General features: G+C 43.1%; 1 protein-coding gene across 1 annotated transcript in view; it reads right to left on the bottom strand.

The window, feature by feature from the left end:
- Window positions 1-712: 712 nt before the first annotated feature.
- LOC129329171 (bromodomain-containing protein 4-like) overlaps window positions 713-16,427 on the bottom strand; it is a 118,288-nt gene continuing 102,573 nt past the window's right edge. Inside the window, 6 exon segments of the mRNA XM_054978615.1 lie at window positions 713-5,499; window positions 6,432-6,684; window positions 7,535-7,746; window positions 14,281-14,408; window positions 14,551-14,707; window positions 14,912-15,024. Coding sequence (XP_054834590.1) covers window positions 5,431-5,499; window positions 6,432-6,684; window positions 7,535-7,746; window positions 14,281-14,408; window positions 14,551-14,707; window positions 14,912-15,024 — 932 coding nt within the window. The 3' untranslated portion in view covers window positions 713-5,430.

Here is a 16,427-nt window from a genome sequence, read left to right as displayed (position 1 = left end):
TTGGAGATTGAACAGAGTTTTCAGAAGTGTTGTAAATTAAGCTTTTTTATTTGGACTGGCTTTAAGGAGTCATAGTTAAGTTGGTAAACTGATGAGTTTTAGGTAGGTTAGGGGTTTTATGGACTCACTGCAGGTAGTCCAAAGTGCACCAAACACCTGATTGCATCCTTTGATATTAGCTGTAGACATTACACCCTACTCGTTTTATGTTAATTAATTCTTTAACAGGTGGTAACGGAGTTATCACTTGGTAATGAGTAGCTGTTGACATCAGCATCCTGTTTTTGGCACTCTTTGGAGAATGTACATTTTGGTTGTTTGACTCTAATTGACAGCGTCTTGCATGGAGCAAAATTGAAAAGGGGGGCAGAAGCATGTTAAGAACTTTTGTTGAAGCAAAAGGAATTAACAACAGTTGGGGAGATGGACTTTGGAACTGCATTAAGTATTTTTAAGACAGTGCCATTCTAAGCAGCGTTACACCCTTCTAGATCTACTGAAAATCAATGGCCTTGGAAGGGCAAAACTCTGCTTGGGAATGTACTGTAAATGTGGAAGGGAGGAGGGAAAGCAACCCCATTGATGGGTTGGGACACCATAATTTAACTGAGCCCTAGCCATGCCTCCCTGCATAAGAGTGAAAGACTAAACAAAAAATAAGGTTACTTCATATATTCAGTACAAATGTTTATTTTTGCAATGAGAACTGCACAAAAAAACCTTTAGTATATAAGTGAAAACTCTATGAATTCCCTTCTACAAATGTCTAAAGTGTTTAATACAAGTTTCAAATTCACTGACATAATTATTTGCCAAGCGTTCCGTGCATTAAGTACAGTGGGATTGTACATTTCTCTTATTTGTACAGGACTGAAGAAAGGGAAAAAAATAACCAAGATTACATATCATTTAGGCGAGACTCCTACATCTAATGTCTGTAATTGTTAAAAATCATACATGGGGGGAAAGGAAAATTTAAATATGTCTCAGTCTGATTAACAACCAAATTATAAACACAGAAACATTTTGTAAAAACAGAAAAATAAAACACAAGAATAGCAAAAAGGAAAAAAAAAACCTTTGGCAGACCCCCCCCAACAAATCATTTCTCCAGCTAACAATACCACTCTATGTTCATCATTCAGAAATGCATAAAAATAAAAGTCCAAGTACAGCTTAACAACAACAAAAAACCCTATATAGGTGCAAGCTTGTAAACATTTTAAGAAGTTTGCAAAAGATAAAAGTGAGCAGAAGAGGGGATTGGCGAAGAGGAACAGGACAGTTATGTAAGCCACCAATCTAAAAAACTCTACCGCTACGTGGAACTCTCAACTACTGACAAGAAATGTTTGGCAAATGGCAAATGCAAAGAGCACTAAACGTTTTAAAAAAAGGACTAACCACACTAGTGTCCAGATACAAGGGGGAATTGTTCTTTGCATACATATAAATTATATTTTATTTTTAAATTGTACAACCGAGGGTGCTCTCTTGGTAGAAGTTCCAGCATCTCCATTTTGTTATGCCTTTATTTTTTGCCAGTGTGGTGGTTTTTATTATGTACAATTGTGATAAATTCATGTGTGATCAACTCGTACAGCGGATATGCACTTAAAGTACCCCAAAAACCCTGAGCTTAAAATTAAAGGAGGGAGATGATCATCCAAAGTGCTTCATAAAAGGGGGCGGGGGCTCTAGGAGTAAGGAATACTGAGAGAAAGGATTGGTGATGGAACTGGATGGATCAGAACGTGTTCAGAGAAACCAAAGTGTTTATTTCCCCATAATGGGTCTGCACAGAAACTGAGAAGATTAAGGCCAGTTTATGAACCTGTGGCAAAGAGGATGTGCTGGCGACACAGGCAAAGGGCTCTTTCCACTTAGGTCTGAGCTACAGCCATGAGGATATGTGAGCCCCTTTTTTCTTAGGAGCCCCCTTTTTCTTAGTCTTCCTGGGAGACTATTTAAAAGCAAAGGCTAGTCCATCAACTAAGCCTGCCACAAAGAACCTGTGTGAACTGGAGAGCCAATATTCCAAGCATTCTGGGGGTGATAAGGCCACACACCAGCACTTAAAGGGTGGAAGCCATTTTTATATACAGGTGAGCTTATGGTAGCTACCTATTCATTGGTCCTAAAAGAGCTGCTACATGTTCCTACGTGTACAGTGTCCCAAGGCCTGAGTGCCACCTTCAGGAATCCAACATCCTTCAGACCACACCACTGTATTTTAAACCTAATGGCAGTTATTGGCCTCAGCCAGCCAACAATTCTATGCCCTTCCTGATACAAATATATCAGGCTTGGAAATGAAGCCAGGAAGAATATGAAAGCACAGCAAGATTTGATTAGTTTCAGTAATTCATAGCAGTAGAAAGAAAGCCTCATTAACATTAGCATACACTTCAATTTTTTTTGGGCCAGGTAACAATCAAGCTATCCTGGGTTCATCACACCTCCTTCCATTCCTTCACTCACTCAAACTACCCACCAATCTGGTTCTCTGTGTAAAAATACAGAGATTTTTTCTAATGATGCAGAGCTAAAAAGGCACCTTAAGGTAAAATTTTAATACAAAGACCAGCTGCTCACAAAAATGCTAAAAACTCTTGACCCCAAAATTTAATTTCTTTCTTGTCAGTGCATGGCTAGTGCACTGAGTTATCAATAGTGGTATATGAGCCTGCAGCTCTGACAAGGGCATAAATATCTGAATGCGCAATTAAAAGCTGAATCAGATTCAAAAGGTGATCTGCCACACTGACTGGCAATGGCAGTCTCTAAGTCTGGTCTTGGTACTAAGCAGCAAGCCCAATTACATACTTGCTGCAAAAGACCTGAAAATAATGCAAAGACAACTGAAAAATACAAGGATATACTACTGACAGGTAGTAGAGAACTAACTCCATGTTTCCCCTTTTCCATAGCTCTCAGGCCACAAAGGGTATGAACGTAAGGAATGGGAAGAGTATATTTTCCCCAAAGCTTGGAGATTTGAAGGTAGCCTGGCACAAACTGCATCTATTTAGGCTACATGGGGCCCTGCCACTTTCATAACATACACCCTGTAATACTTTACGTGGCTCAGTTGATCTACAAATTGTGCCAACCATAATCTGTTGGGAGGACAGATTCTTCTAGTCTCAAGTGAGCAAAGAGAAGAGATGATAGTAGGCTGTGAGTGGTCTTTCCAAAATTTGGTAACAGAGAAAATAGGGCTTTTGTTGGCCGAACCTGCACAAGCATAGATGGCTGAGATGTTCACATGTAGAGTGACAGCATCCTCTCCGGCAGCTAGTCGGGGAAGTCTGAGCCAACAGGAACAAGCACACTGAATAACAGTGTTCACGTGATATAGCCCAGCCCACCGACTCAGCCAAGGGCAGTATCCACTAAAAATGGCAACACAAATGTAATTTTGCAAGTCTGCATTTGTCAAATCCTGTGGCTCACAGTTCCTGCAACACCTCTTGTTGGGCAAAATGCATAGAAAGGTGATGTGCATATCCATTTCTTCCTTTGCTTTTATAGATTCCTTATAGGGACAGCTACAGCCTATCCAAATACCACTACTCTAGTACTTCTCAGGCAGCCATTTTTTTTAAAAAAGCTTTTGCTACCAACATGGTGGATCACAATTCACTAGGTGTAGGGCAAATCTTTCCTTTTTCTCACTCCAGAAATAAACCAGTTTTTGCTTTTAGAAGCAGCATTGTACTCTCTCTGAAACATGTGCTCTGCAGGAAAGTCACTGAGAAAAGTCACTGTGTGCTCTTCCCTAACTTTTGGTTTAGAGCTGCAGTTAAACCAGCCATGATGGAAGTCCCCTCTGGGCCAGTCTTTGCTGAGAAGGAACCAACTGTTGGATACTTGGTCTCAGTACAGGTTCTATGGAATTCTGTTGCTCTTATATTGCTGCTTCCAGGGTGAACCTCCCCTAGGTTGGTGACAAGTTGGAAACCCCATGGCTGAAGATTTCCTCTCTTCCCTACTGGAATAAGACAGGTGAGAGGGAACAAGCTGTTCTCTGAATTCTTGCTCCCCTTTTTAACACAAGCAGGATTTAAAAGAAATGTCAGTACGACACCAGCTTTAAAAAAAAAGAGATGAGTTTATTCCATGATCAGTACAGACCAAATGCATATTCACCGTATTAAAGTAAAACCAATTAATTACTCCAGAGCTTGGCCAATACTGACACACCAGTATTGTACTGTATAGTGGGTATTTATGGCACATAAACTTGGAACAATTCAAAGAGTAAAATGAAAAGAACACACTAAAGGTGCTGGGAAACTGATCACTGCTAAGTGTGAGAGAGAAGGCTCAACCGAAGGCAACAGCAGCAGGGCTTCCTTCCTCCTGACCCAAGTCCACTCCCACCACCTGCCCTCCTGTGAGCTGCTCCTTTGCTGTATAAAAACTAACCTTAACAGACGTCATGACATTTAAAAACCCAAAATGTAGCTTTCTGGTATTACAGTTAAAAATATAGACTAAAAGTCTGGAACTGAGCAAAATATAAGCAGTGTCTTTACAGAGTTTGGTGGGCTCACCAGTTAGAACTCAAACAAATATATGCCAACTATATTCACTATACAATACAGCCACAGTCAAAACACTATTGACAGGGTGGGAGCTTCCCCTGGTGCTAATGTTTTCCCCACTCCACTCCACTCCGTAATGAAGAGACAAGAATACCCACTCAAGAGTTGAGCAGTGCCAATTCGTCTGGAGGAAAATAAACAGATTGAAAGAAACCGACTTTGGTTGGTAGTCTAGCTCAGATTCCTGGACCTCCACACAATGCTAAAACAAAAAAACCTCACTCAAATGGCCAGTTACACTTGACACCTCCACTAAATTATTCCCTTTTTCACAAGCGAACACTTACAGAGAATGGCTCCCAGCTAAAGGCTTGTGGGAAGTTTAGTTAAAGGCAAAGCCAGTGACGAAAGGACCAAAAACAGCTTGTGTGTCTTCCCTGCTGAAGCCCAGGCAGGGTCTTCGTGTACACAGCCTCTTAATGCAGAGTGTCTTGTGCACTGTAGGGTCACAGACATTCTGCAACTCAAGAATTCTTATGAATAGAAAAGGGGTGAACAGCATAAAGTCCTGGATATACTGCAAGTAAGTTTGGCATAGAGAATATCAAGTGATCAGGGGCATCCTTCCCAGCTACTGCATGTCCACCGACTCAAACCTAGTACAGAGTTAGCTTGTGTCTTGGTCTCTCTTTCTTCAGTGAGGTGGGGGGGTGGGGAAGAAAGTCAAATTGTAAGGCAGACTCTGCTGATTCTTCTGAGGCCGCAACTGTCATACATGCAGAAGGCTGCAGGAATGCACTCCTCCCAGCCGCCAACAACACTATGGAGAGTCAAAGATTTGCCGGGAAATTAAGAGTCAGGAGAAGAAAACCAGGTGCTATTAGAAAAGATTCTCTTCAAATATTGCCAACAAATCACTCTGGAAATTCATGTCAATAGTAGCTGCCATCTAGAGGGGAGAAGAGAAAAAAGAGATCAGTCATTTGAATTAAAAAAAAGGGCTATATATTCTTTTAACTTATAGCTAGAAAACAGGAGGCTGCCACTGTATTTCCCATCCTGGCCTGGCAGGATCAACCACTGGCTTTCTAGGCTGGGTTCACTGTCTCTTCCACAAGAGGGCAGGATGCATTCTCAAGTGAATCACAGGATCAATTGCGGACTCTGTTAAGGAAATCAAAGCAGTCTAATGTCTTCTAGGATTCTAAGGTACAAGACTCTCTCATTGTCTTAATACTCTCAGAGGACAGGGGCAGAAGGGGAAAGGGACCTGGGAAGCCATGGGATGCTGAAGTGAGCGTGCAGACAGAGAGAAGTGGAAGGAGAGATAAAGGAGGGAGGTAAGAGTGGCTCACGCCACAAGACTGGATAGCTGGCCATGTTTGGATGAGACCGTGCTAATGTGGGAGGATCAGTTAATAGGGTAGGGCAGAAGGATTTTCTTAAACTTCAGTGGTTGTGTTAAGAATGTTTCTATGCACTTGCAGAAAACAGACTTTTGGTATTTACATGCAAAGAATAAAAGAAAAAGGAAGAAATGGAGGGAGAAAAGAGAAGACAGATTGAGAGAGGAAAAAGCCAGAGAGTTAGAAAAGCAGAAGCAGCAGCAGAAGAAAACTCTTTCTGTGACTTGGCCACTGTATAACTATTTCTAGGAAGGCTCTCTCAGTGCTGTGTGACGGGGCTTCACAGTGGTAGCTCTTCCCTTGTTCAAGAATTGGCTGTGTCTCATTTATACTTGGGGAAACTAAAATCCTTCTCAAATTCAAGTGATACTTTGACATGACCCATCTGCCAGCGCAAGTAAGCTTCTGTTGCTTACTCCGTGGCACCACTTCCTTGTCCTCCACACCCTAGAAACAGCTTTGCCCCTTCACTTACTGCCTCCCTGCGCCTTCGTTCCTGCTCTCGTTTTCTGGCCATCTCTCTCTGTTGGTCCAGCATGGACTGAGAAGACTGCGGCTGAGAGCTCTGTGCTTGTGGAGCAGAAGCTGCAGCTGGCACCGGTGGAGGTGGTTGCTGCTGTGGCTGCTGCTGAGGCTGTTGATGCTGCTGCTGCTGCTGCTCCTGGCGCCGCCGGACCTCTTCATGAACTCGGCGAGCTTGCTCCAGCGCATCCTCATCTTCACGACTCCTTTCCACCAAGACAAGAAGCACCATTAGAATAATGTGGTTCTTTGCATCCCTTTGATAGCACATCAGGGAAACTACCAACATCACACCCAGAAATGGTGCTAATTTGGAAACCGTGTTGCTTATTATATTCTAGGGTCAGCATTCTAATAATGAAAATACCAAAAAAAAGAGGACTTTTGGAAAAAGAGGACTTTTCCTCCTGTACTTCCACTTCTCATATAGCTTAGAGCAGATCTGCACTGACTACCCCACCCAGAAAGTTAATCATTCTCTGTGCCCTATTAAGTATGCTACTGGATCGCAATTGCTGGGCCAACAAACACACTGTGCTTCTGCAAGTATGTAACTTTGGAATGGAACTTTCTAGTATTACCAATCGTAGTTTCCCAATGTCACGTTGCAGAGCCAGTGAATTCTGAAAATCACATTAAAAATAATGGATTGTTCTTTGGCTCCCTACTGCCACTTTCCTTGCCCTACCTCCCTGAAAGCTGCTGCAGATGAAAAAGAGGTCCAAACTGATGGCTAGATACTCCTTCCTCACAGAAGCGCCATCTCTTCAGATCTCTTACTATCACATGGGCTTTAAGCAAGAAGTCACGTGAGCAAATGCTCAGTTCAGCAATGTTCTAGAGCAGCTATAGCATGGGCATGCTCCTTACTTCCAGGTGAATAGGTTAGCTGCAGATCTTCTAGGGAAGAGCATCTCCAAGCAAGAAGAAGACACTGACTTTTATCCTGCTGTTTTAACATCTCCCCTTAAAATAGCAAGAGAGTCTCCATCCACGAAAGAAGCAAAGTATCATGCAAGCACAGCAGGGCCTCCCAGGTAGGCAGAAGCCTCTCACCTCATTCTCTCTTGCTCCCGCCTCTGCCGCTCCTTCTCCTTCTCTGCTTGTTCTGCCTGAGCTTTCAAGGCCTTCTCACGCTCTTCCTTTTCCCGGGCTGCCCTCTTGAACTGCTCAAAGCTGTCACTACTAGACTTTACAGTAGAAGACGGTGTGGTGGGATGCTTCTGCACTAAGCTTGCCCAGGAGCCCATGTTCTTTATTTTTAGATCCTGTGAGGAGGGGAAAAAATATCAGTTAGCAAAACACAGGAGAGAAGTCTCTGCACTCGCTAAGGAAATTGGGAGTAGTCAGCCTATAGCACTGTTTTATGTGAATAGGATTATTTTTTGTGTGGACTGTTCAGGTTTCTCTTGAGAAAAAAGTATGGCCTCAGCACGGAATGTGTAAACACAGTTTGCATAAGAAGTCAAAACTGCACACATAGAAAGTTTTACTCCATGCAGGCCATAGGATTTAGAATAAGGTTGCAAAGAGGGAACTGTCAGCAAACTCTTATTTAGTTAAGGCTGGAAACAGCTACGATCCATTGCTACCATCCAAGTCAAATATTTGTGGTATTTTGAGGCCTGTGTGTTGCCTCAAATGGCCTAAGGCAGGGGTCCCCAATCTCTCTAAGCCTGCAAACAAGTCTAGGATTTTGACAAAGGGTAGTGGATACCACTATAAAACGGCTGCCACAAGGTAGGGCCAATCGGCAAAAGACTGTAAGGAGGAAAAAAGCCAATCACCAAATGGTGGGACGGTCTATAAAACATAGACAGGTTCAAAGTCAAGTGTTTTCCTATAACACAGGCAGCTATTTCCAAAGGGGGGGCGGCTGCAGTTGCAAAGGCAATCAGTCCTGGACTCTTTTATAGAACTTAAGCAGCCACAAAAAGAAGCTGCAAAGCTTAGATATGTAAGAAAGTGTAAGGCTGAAGATGCAAGTCTCTAATACCTCTGCCTGAGATGAGCTCAGCACTCCACTTGTCAGCCAGCTTAAAGAGAGCCTCCCGAAGATCCATTTTTTTTGTCCCATTCAAAGCCTGAAGGCTCAAGGAGTAAGCAGACCCTGAAGAAAATGTTCACAGAGGCCATGGACCTTTAAGTGCCAGGCTGAGGATCACTGGCTTTGAGAAAGTCTGTAGCGCATAAGAGTTTCTTTTCCAAAGAACATTTGAGATACCTTATGAGTGCTAGGTACAGGAGCGCTAACTGCTGTCCATCTACAGGAGGAATCTATGGGACAGGATATCCAACAGCTTCTCATACACAGAAACTATACTCATTTAAAAACTGAGGCTGGACTCAGAAGGAGTCATGAGAGCCAGTTAAATGTAGTAGTTAATAGGGGTCACGCTTCGGGTTTCTGATTTGGGTTTTTAACCCGAATCAGGCCTGATTTGGAAAGATTCGGAATTCCTGAATCAGCCTCAGCATTGCTGAGCCAATTCAGGATTTCTGAAGCAAGGCTTCCAGAAGCTATTCGTATAGCTTCGGGAAGCTTTGGGCACAGAGCAATACTTTTATTGCCATTTGCAAGTGGCAAGAAAAGTGTTGCTTTCAAATGCCTGCTGCTTTTCAGATGATGGGAGGGGGATCCCCGCCCCTCAGCTGAAGAAAGCTGTTGGCGTTTGAAAGCAGCAACAGTTTTCTTGCCGGGCAAGAGAAGTGTTGCTGCTTTCAATCACCAGCTGCTTTTTTCAGCTTAGGGAAGGGGGAGGAGGGACCCTTCCCCGTCCCCTCAGCTGAAAAAAGCCACAGGCATTTGAAAGCAGCAACACTTTTCTTGCTGTGTAGAGTTTGAAAGCTTTCAAACGTGCAGATTTTTAAGCTGAGGGGAGGGGATCCCATCCCTTCAGCTGAAAAAAGCTGCTTTCAAACCTGGCAGATTTTTTCAGCTGAGGGGAGGGGGAGGAGGGACCCCCCCTTTTCTTTCATGCAAGAAAAGTGTTGCTGCCTTCAAATGCCCACTGCTTTTTTCAGCTGATGAGGGATCCCTGTGCATCAGCTGTAAAGCAGCCAGGATTTGAATACAACGTTTTTCTTGCTGTTTGCAAACGGCGAGAAAACTGCTGCTTTAAGCTTCAGTGTGATCTGTAAAGATTCCCAAATCTTTACAGAGCATACTGAAGCTTTTAAACACCTAAATTATTTTCTTGCTTTGGGCAAACCCAAAGTAGGAAACCTGAATATTTTTCGGGTGCACATCTTCATAGTGCTGCAACTAGGATCTGGAAGACCCAAGGTCAAATCTCTACATTCCTATATTGTTTTTGTGATGATTAAAAGAGGAAGGGTGAATTATGTATGCCACCCTGTGCTCCTCAGAGAAAAAACCATAAGAAAAAAAGTACTAGAATTAAAAAGAGCAACTGCTCTTGTTTCCTAAAGGAGACGCTGGGCACAGATGTATTCTGTGTTCCACTTTGGAAGGTGATTAGTATCTTACCTAGACGATTACTGTAGGTTAGTACTAAGATGACTCTGATGTCCGTGCAGTACTGAAAGCATCCGGGAACTACATTAAGAATAGAAACCCTTTAAAGCTGACTTCAACTTAACAGTAGAATGAAAAAGGTGAGCAATGAAAAAAACATCCACTGAACCAGTGATTCTTACTCAGTGGTTCAGGAGCCTCATGTGGCTCTTTGACATGTCACTTGTGGCTTTTCTAAGCACTGCTCCCAATGTGGTGACTGCCCCATGTTTTAAAAATGTGGGCAAGGTCCTTGCCTGGTGGGCCTTGCGGTTGGCAGATGGTCTCTACCTTGAAACAGCTGCCATTAAAGGAATGGGTCAGCTGCAAACTACCCTAGGGTACAAGCCTCATGCTGGGGATGGAAGTACATGTGGCTCTTTTGGCTGACAGTGATTGTGAATGTGGCTCGCTGCAAGCTGGAGAGGGAGTAACACTGCATTAAACCATGCCGTTACTTTTATAAACATGAAGAGGAGACTAAGCTTTGGTCTATGTTTACGCCTGACCCTGCATTCCCTGCTTTTGTTTTCTTCCAATCCCTGTTGCGCAAAAGGTATTCATGAAATAATCAGGTGAGGTTAGTTTCCACCAGGTTTGTAGTAGGCTCCCAATCTAGGAATTTGCGGCATGGGAGCAAATGCAGCGATTTAAACAAAAAGTTGTACCTAGCAGGGGTGTCAAATCTCTTCCAGGTATCACAGAGCAAACCATAATTCTGAGACATTTATGTGCTACAGAAAATATAATCTAGGTAAGATTCTGGGGCACCTAAATACCTTTGCTTAAAGCAAAGGTGGTAGGAAACAATGAGATCTGCATTAGAATAAAATAAGTTGACATGTAGTGCAGACAAACTTCAGGAACACTACAGCTGCCAACAAATGGATAGGAGAGATTAAATAATGGGTACTATCCTGGATTCAAAAGATAAGCCTTGGGCCTTCATATCTACACAACTGTTTCTCTCCCTATGCTCCGCTATGCTCATCTGAGCAGGGCCTTCTGTAGGTGTCACCCTGCAAATGGGCAAAATCACTATTTGCCCATATGGGTGGATGCTCTATGGCAGCCCCCACCTTATGGAATGGCCTGCCCAAAGAGGTCAGGAAACCTGTCACTCTTCTGGCTTGCTGCAAAATATGCAAAACTGAATTATTCAGGAGGGCTTTCTTACGCAGGTAGGAGGGCTATACTGTATCAAAATGGTTCCAAGAGAAGCTTTGGAAAGGGGATAGGGACTGCAGACTATACTACTGCGTACTGCTTGTTGCAACAAGGTGCTCCTACTGGGTAGTTTCTAAGTTAATATGTCTTGTTAAATTTCTTACGTTTTGTTTTAGCATTGTTTCAGCTGTGTATCAGATTTCTGCTTGTTTTCAAATTTCTGCAATCCATACCCCATTGTATTGTTTACTGAATGTCCCAGCCATTGAATGAATTGATTTACATTGTAAAATCCACTTTGAGCCTCGGTGACAAAAGCGGACTATAAGTAACATAAATAAAATATAAAGCCACTATGGATTGCTACTTTAGTTTACTCAGTTAAACTAGAAGATGCACAGACTAGCTTGGCTTCACCAGAAATTTCTGCTGACAGGAGTTCCACCAGTGGGTACAATCTTCTCATTTCTCCCTTCAGACAACAGCCCCCCAAATCCCCCCCCGATGATGCTCTTGGAGACAGAGGACCCACCAAGAACAGCATGAGGAGGCGATTCAGAGGTTTGCAGTGGGAAGGAGGAATAGGCAAAAATCACCTCCTTTTCTATCCATACAAGTCCTCTATGGGACCCAAGCCACTGACTAGTAGTTTATTTTCTTTCTGCTCTCATCAGGTCCACCATGGCAGCTAACAAGTTAAACACATACATAATAAAATCATGTCTTACAAACCATTAAAACCAACAATGAAAAACACACACTTATTAAAACAATCAAAACCAAAACTAAAATATACATATAAAAACAATTAAAACATAGGGCAGGAATGAGAGATCACTGTGGGAATGCCAAATGAAACAATACAATCTTCACCTACTGGTGGAAGATGGCAACAGAAGGAACAGATGAGACTCCCTGATGAGAGAGTCCCAGAGTTTTAGTGCTATCACTGAGAAGGCCTCCCATCTCAGAAGGTAGAGGAATCCGAAGCACGGCCCCTGCAGATGACTGCAGTGGTCAGGTAGGTTTATAAGGGATTACACAGTCCTTCAGATATGCTAGTCCTAAGTCATTATAGGGCTTTACAGATCAACACCAGAACCTTCAATTGTGCCCAGAAACAGAATGGGAGCCAGCACAGACAAGAGTTGGCCCCTAGGACCCACTGTAATGATTTCAAGAAACGAGGGCATGCGTCTTTAAATGTTTGGTGAGATAGGTGAAGAGTGGGGGTGAAAGAGAGAGATGAGTGAGTGATATGATTGGTTGATGACAGAGTGGGCGGAGTGAAGGCGGTTTTCAATTATTGAGGGAGAGAAAAAAGATTCAGTTAGGGCAAGAGAGGCGAGCTGTGTGCAGCCTGAGTGTGTTCATGTATTTGTGAGGGAAAGGCAACCTGAGTGGAAGCCTGAACTGAATGTGTCTGTGAGACTATATATTCATTCTATTTGAAGCAGGCAAACTGTGTGTGCGCCTGAGAAAGAATTGAGAGTGAAAAGAAAACAGGCTAGCTGTGTGCTGTCTGAGGAGTTCTCTGTGAGAGAAATATAGAGCCTAGAGAAAGAGGCTAACTGTGTGTGAAGCTTTACAAGAGATCTGTGTGAATGAGTTTGGATGAAGCAACTAGAAGAACTAAGAACTACTTTTATGTAACCAATACGCTTCTTAAAAAAATAAACTTTTATTTTGTTTTGTTATATCCCAGAGTAGCAGTCATTGGAATCTCCCATTCCTATCCTCAGGGCCACATAGAACCATGAAGGAGCCTGACGCATAAACACGTTACCAAAGGGAAAACTTAAATAAAATATATTGGAATTTAATATTCCTGGTGGCAGCTAACTACCCAGAGGGTGTGAAGGGAAAGATTAAAGCAAAATCCACCCTAAAGAAAGTGAAGATCATAACACCCACGCTAGTCAACGTCTTGGCTGCAGCATTCTGCACCAACTAAAGTTTCTGAATACTTTTCAAGGGCAGCCCCATGTAAAATACAGTGCAGTAATCAAATCTAGATGTAACCACAGCACACAGTGCAATAGTGGCTAGATCTTTTCTGCCCATGAAAGGCCATAGCTGGCTAACTTGCTAAAGCTGGTAAAAGACACTCTTTGCCACAGCAGACACCTGCTTATCCAGAAGTAGGTCGGGGTCAAAAAGTCCCAAATGAAGATCTCAAGGAATACGCAACCCTGTCCAGAACAGGTGACTCCTCAAATCCTGGGTCAGACCATCTGCTCACCAATAGCACTTCTGTCTTATCAAGATTAAGCTTCAATTTATTCAATTAATCCAATTTAACTCACATATATTCCAAAACTGCCTCCAAGTTCTGGTTCAAAGTATCTACACCCTTCCTGGAATCAGCCAGAAGTACAAGATAGCGCGGTGACAACCCAGCCCAATTTTCCGGATAACCTCAGCCAGCAGTTTCACATAGATGTTGAAGAAGACAAGATGGAGCCTTGCAGGACCCCACAGTTCAAAGGCCAACAGGCTCAGCAGCAATCTCCCAGCACCACATTCTGAAACCTACCCTTCAGGTAGGACTAGAACCACTGCAAAATGGTGCCTCTCAGCTCCATTCCGGAAAGACAGTCCATAAAGTTATCATGATAGGTGGTACTGAAAGATACCGAGAGGTCCAGGAGCATCAACAGAGTTACACTCCCTCCGTCCATCTCCCAGCACAAGTCATCCACAACCAAGGCTGTTTCAGTCACATGACCAGGCCTGAAACCAGATTAGAAGGGACCTAAACAATCTGCTTCATCCAGGAATGCCTGAAGAGGTCCAATCACCATCTATTCAGTCTGGTACAGCCTGGTACTGACCACTGTATTTCAGAAACCATGCCAAAATTTAATATTCCAGTAATCTGCAAGATATAGCATTGAGGCACTTGCTATAATGTAATATTAGAGAATCTGGTAAAACATATTCCCAGAATGGGCTGCTGAACATATGCAATCCTTAAGAAAGCAAAGAACACAAACTTAGATATCACAGAGTTCAACTTCCTCTGGTTTTCATTGCCACTGGAAATATTACATAGTGGGAGTGACATAATTCAGCACTAAAACTGCCTTTCCAATGGCTGGCTATAGTGGACTGTTACCTTTTTAGGGGCAACTGGTGTTTTTGGTTCCTGCTTTTGTCTTTCTTTGTCCTGAACTCCAGGTGGTGCATTTTGCTCAGGGGGTCTTATAACAGGCCGTCCACTGTCCACTGGCTTCATCTCTGTTCCTGAAACAACAGATATTACTGTAAGACTATCTTCCTGTAGTCCAGAACTGTGGAAACTGATCAATGGGTATGATATGCCTTTCACCCATTTCTGCAGACAAATCTACACATCCTTGGCCAACACTGCTCAGTTGCCACTCACGTTGTTGGATATGTGCAGGTGGCTTGATGCTTTCTGGGTGTTTGGGAGGGTCCTGCCGCAAGGCTGGGTTGAAAGCCTCATTTCGGATGACTGGGGATTGCATCTTGTCCTCTTTCACCATAGGCTGTGACTGAACCACAGACGCTGCTCTCAGTTCCTGTGAGGGAAGGCCATCAAAAACAAGTCAGTTATCGTTTCCTTGAGTAAGCCCAGCCCTCCTCCACATGGCCCAGGCCCAGGCCCTCCGCAAGCATCCAGTAAAGAATGGCTTTTCATTACACAAGTGGAGAATGATGGCTGCCCTTTCAAAGGTGCTTGGGCAAGCTGGGAACTCTTTTACACATTCACAGTGTACCTTTACCTGTTTTTTTGGCTGGACATTTGGTTGTGGTGGAGAGTGGTGTGGCAGCCCCTGGAACTGTGGCATCTGTGGGGAATGCATCATGAGAGGGGAAGGTGCTTCTCTCAAGTGACCTGCAACAATTTAGCATCGGTCAATAGCTGTTCATCATATTTTGTTCAGAAGCATTAACCAAAAAAATTGCAAAAATAATTCAGAGGATTAGCCAAGTTAGTCTATTTTAGCAAAACAAAGCTGAAGTCCAACGGCACCTTAAAGGCTAACACTTATTCCAGCATGAGCTTTCATGAATCAGAACTCCCACTCCATCTGCAGAAGTGGACTCTGACTCACTGAAAGCTCATGCAGGAATAAAAATTGTTAGTCTCCAGTTTTGTTTTGAGAGAATAAGTCTGTGATCTGTAGCTGATATTTTATCATGCTATAATGGGGAGTGGGGGTGATTTAACTGCATTTGTTCAAAAGTTCTCCACTGTTTGCTACCCAGTATGCTAGTTTAAAAGCTTCTTTGGATTTTAAGTTCTTCAGGTCCATTAGGTCACACATCGAATGAATGAAGAAGAAAAACATTTTGCTTCAAACCCTGCTTCGAATTCAGCCCAATGAAGCAATGAAACGACCAGAGGTCAGGACAAACACACAGTCTAAATTAAGACATTGCCTTGTTTGCATGCCACACTATGTGGCCTAGCTACAGCCTACGGGTCTGGATCTCAGCTGCGTCCCACAACAGCTTCAACGGCCCAGTCTCTACTTTTCAAGTACTTTTCTCTCCCTCCTTCCCCTGTGTACTCCTATTTTCGTGTTGAGCATACACTTTCTACCATGCTCCTACATATGTATTGAGCAGCATCCCTTAATCCATCTGGTGGTCTTGTTTCCTTCAAATTCTTTGTCAAAATTCATTTCTTTAATAAAGCCTCCCCAAACAATTTCAAACTCAGTTTACTTATTCCTACACTGCCATGCTACTCTGCACTACTCTATATAATACTTACATGGAGTGATGAATGAATCCCACCCTCTGATCCAAAAATGACTGCTGCTTTTTTGAAAGTACCACTGTCAAGGAAAAAGCTGGAGAGCCTTTGCAAGTCACAAAAAACACACCTCTCCAACACAAATGGCTCCCTTGTCAGTACCACCTCCCTCCTCAAACAACAAATGTTACCTTAGCCTCAGAAAGAGGAAATTAAATGAAAATTATTCTCTGTATTCCCCAGTCATCATTTTATGACAGGATTGATGAGAATTTTAGTACTCTTTGCCTTCCAACCTGAATTGGGAAGGGGGGGGATGCTACTCTTCCCATAAACCCCAGCTATCATTTCCTGGTGAATACTGGGGGGAGGGAGAGACTGGCAAGAGGGGAGGGCAGGGTGGTTGAGGGGAGGAGATTGGCAAGGAGGGCAGGGTGGTGGAGATTTGAGCCCCATTTTTAACCAGAGTCTAGATTTAAAAGACTTGGACTTGTTTTTTAAAAAATGGATAATGTGGGATTTGTTTTATAAGCACC

The sequence above is a fragment of the Eublepharis macularius genome, chromosome 4 (genome assembly GCF_028583425.1).
Source record: "Eublepharis macularius isolate TG4126 chromosome 4, MPM_Emac_v1.0, whole genome shotgun sequence".
Classification (NCBI taxonomy): Eukaryota; Metazoa; Chordata; class Lepidosauria; order Squamata; family Eublepharidae; genus Eublepharis; species Eublepharis macularius.
The sequence above is the reverse complement of the archived record's forward strand: the minus strand, read 5'-3'. Positions and strand labels throughout refer to the sequence as shown.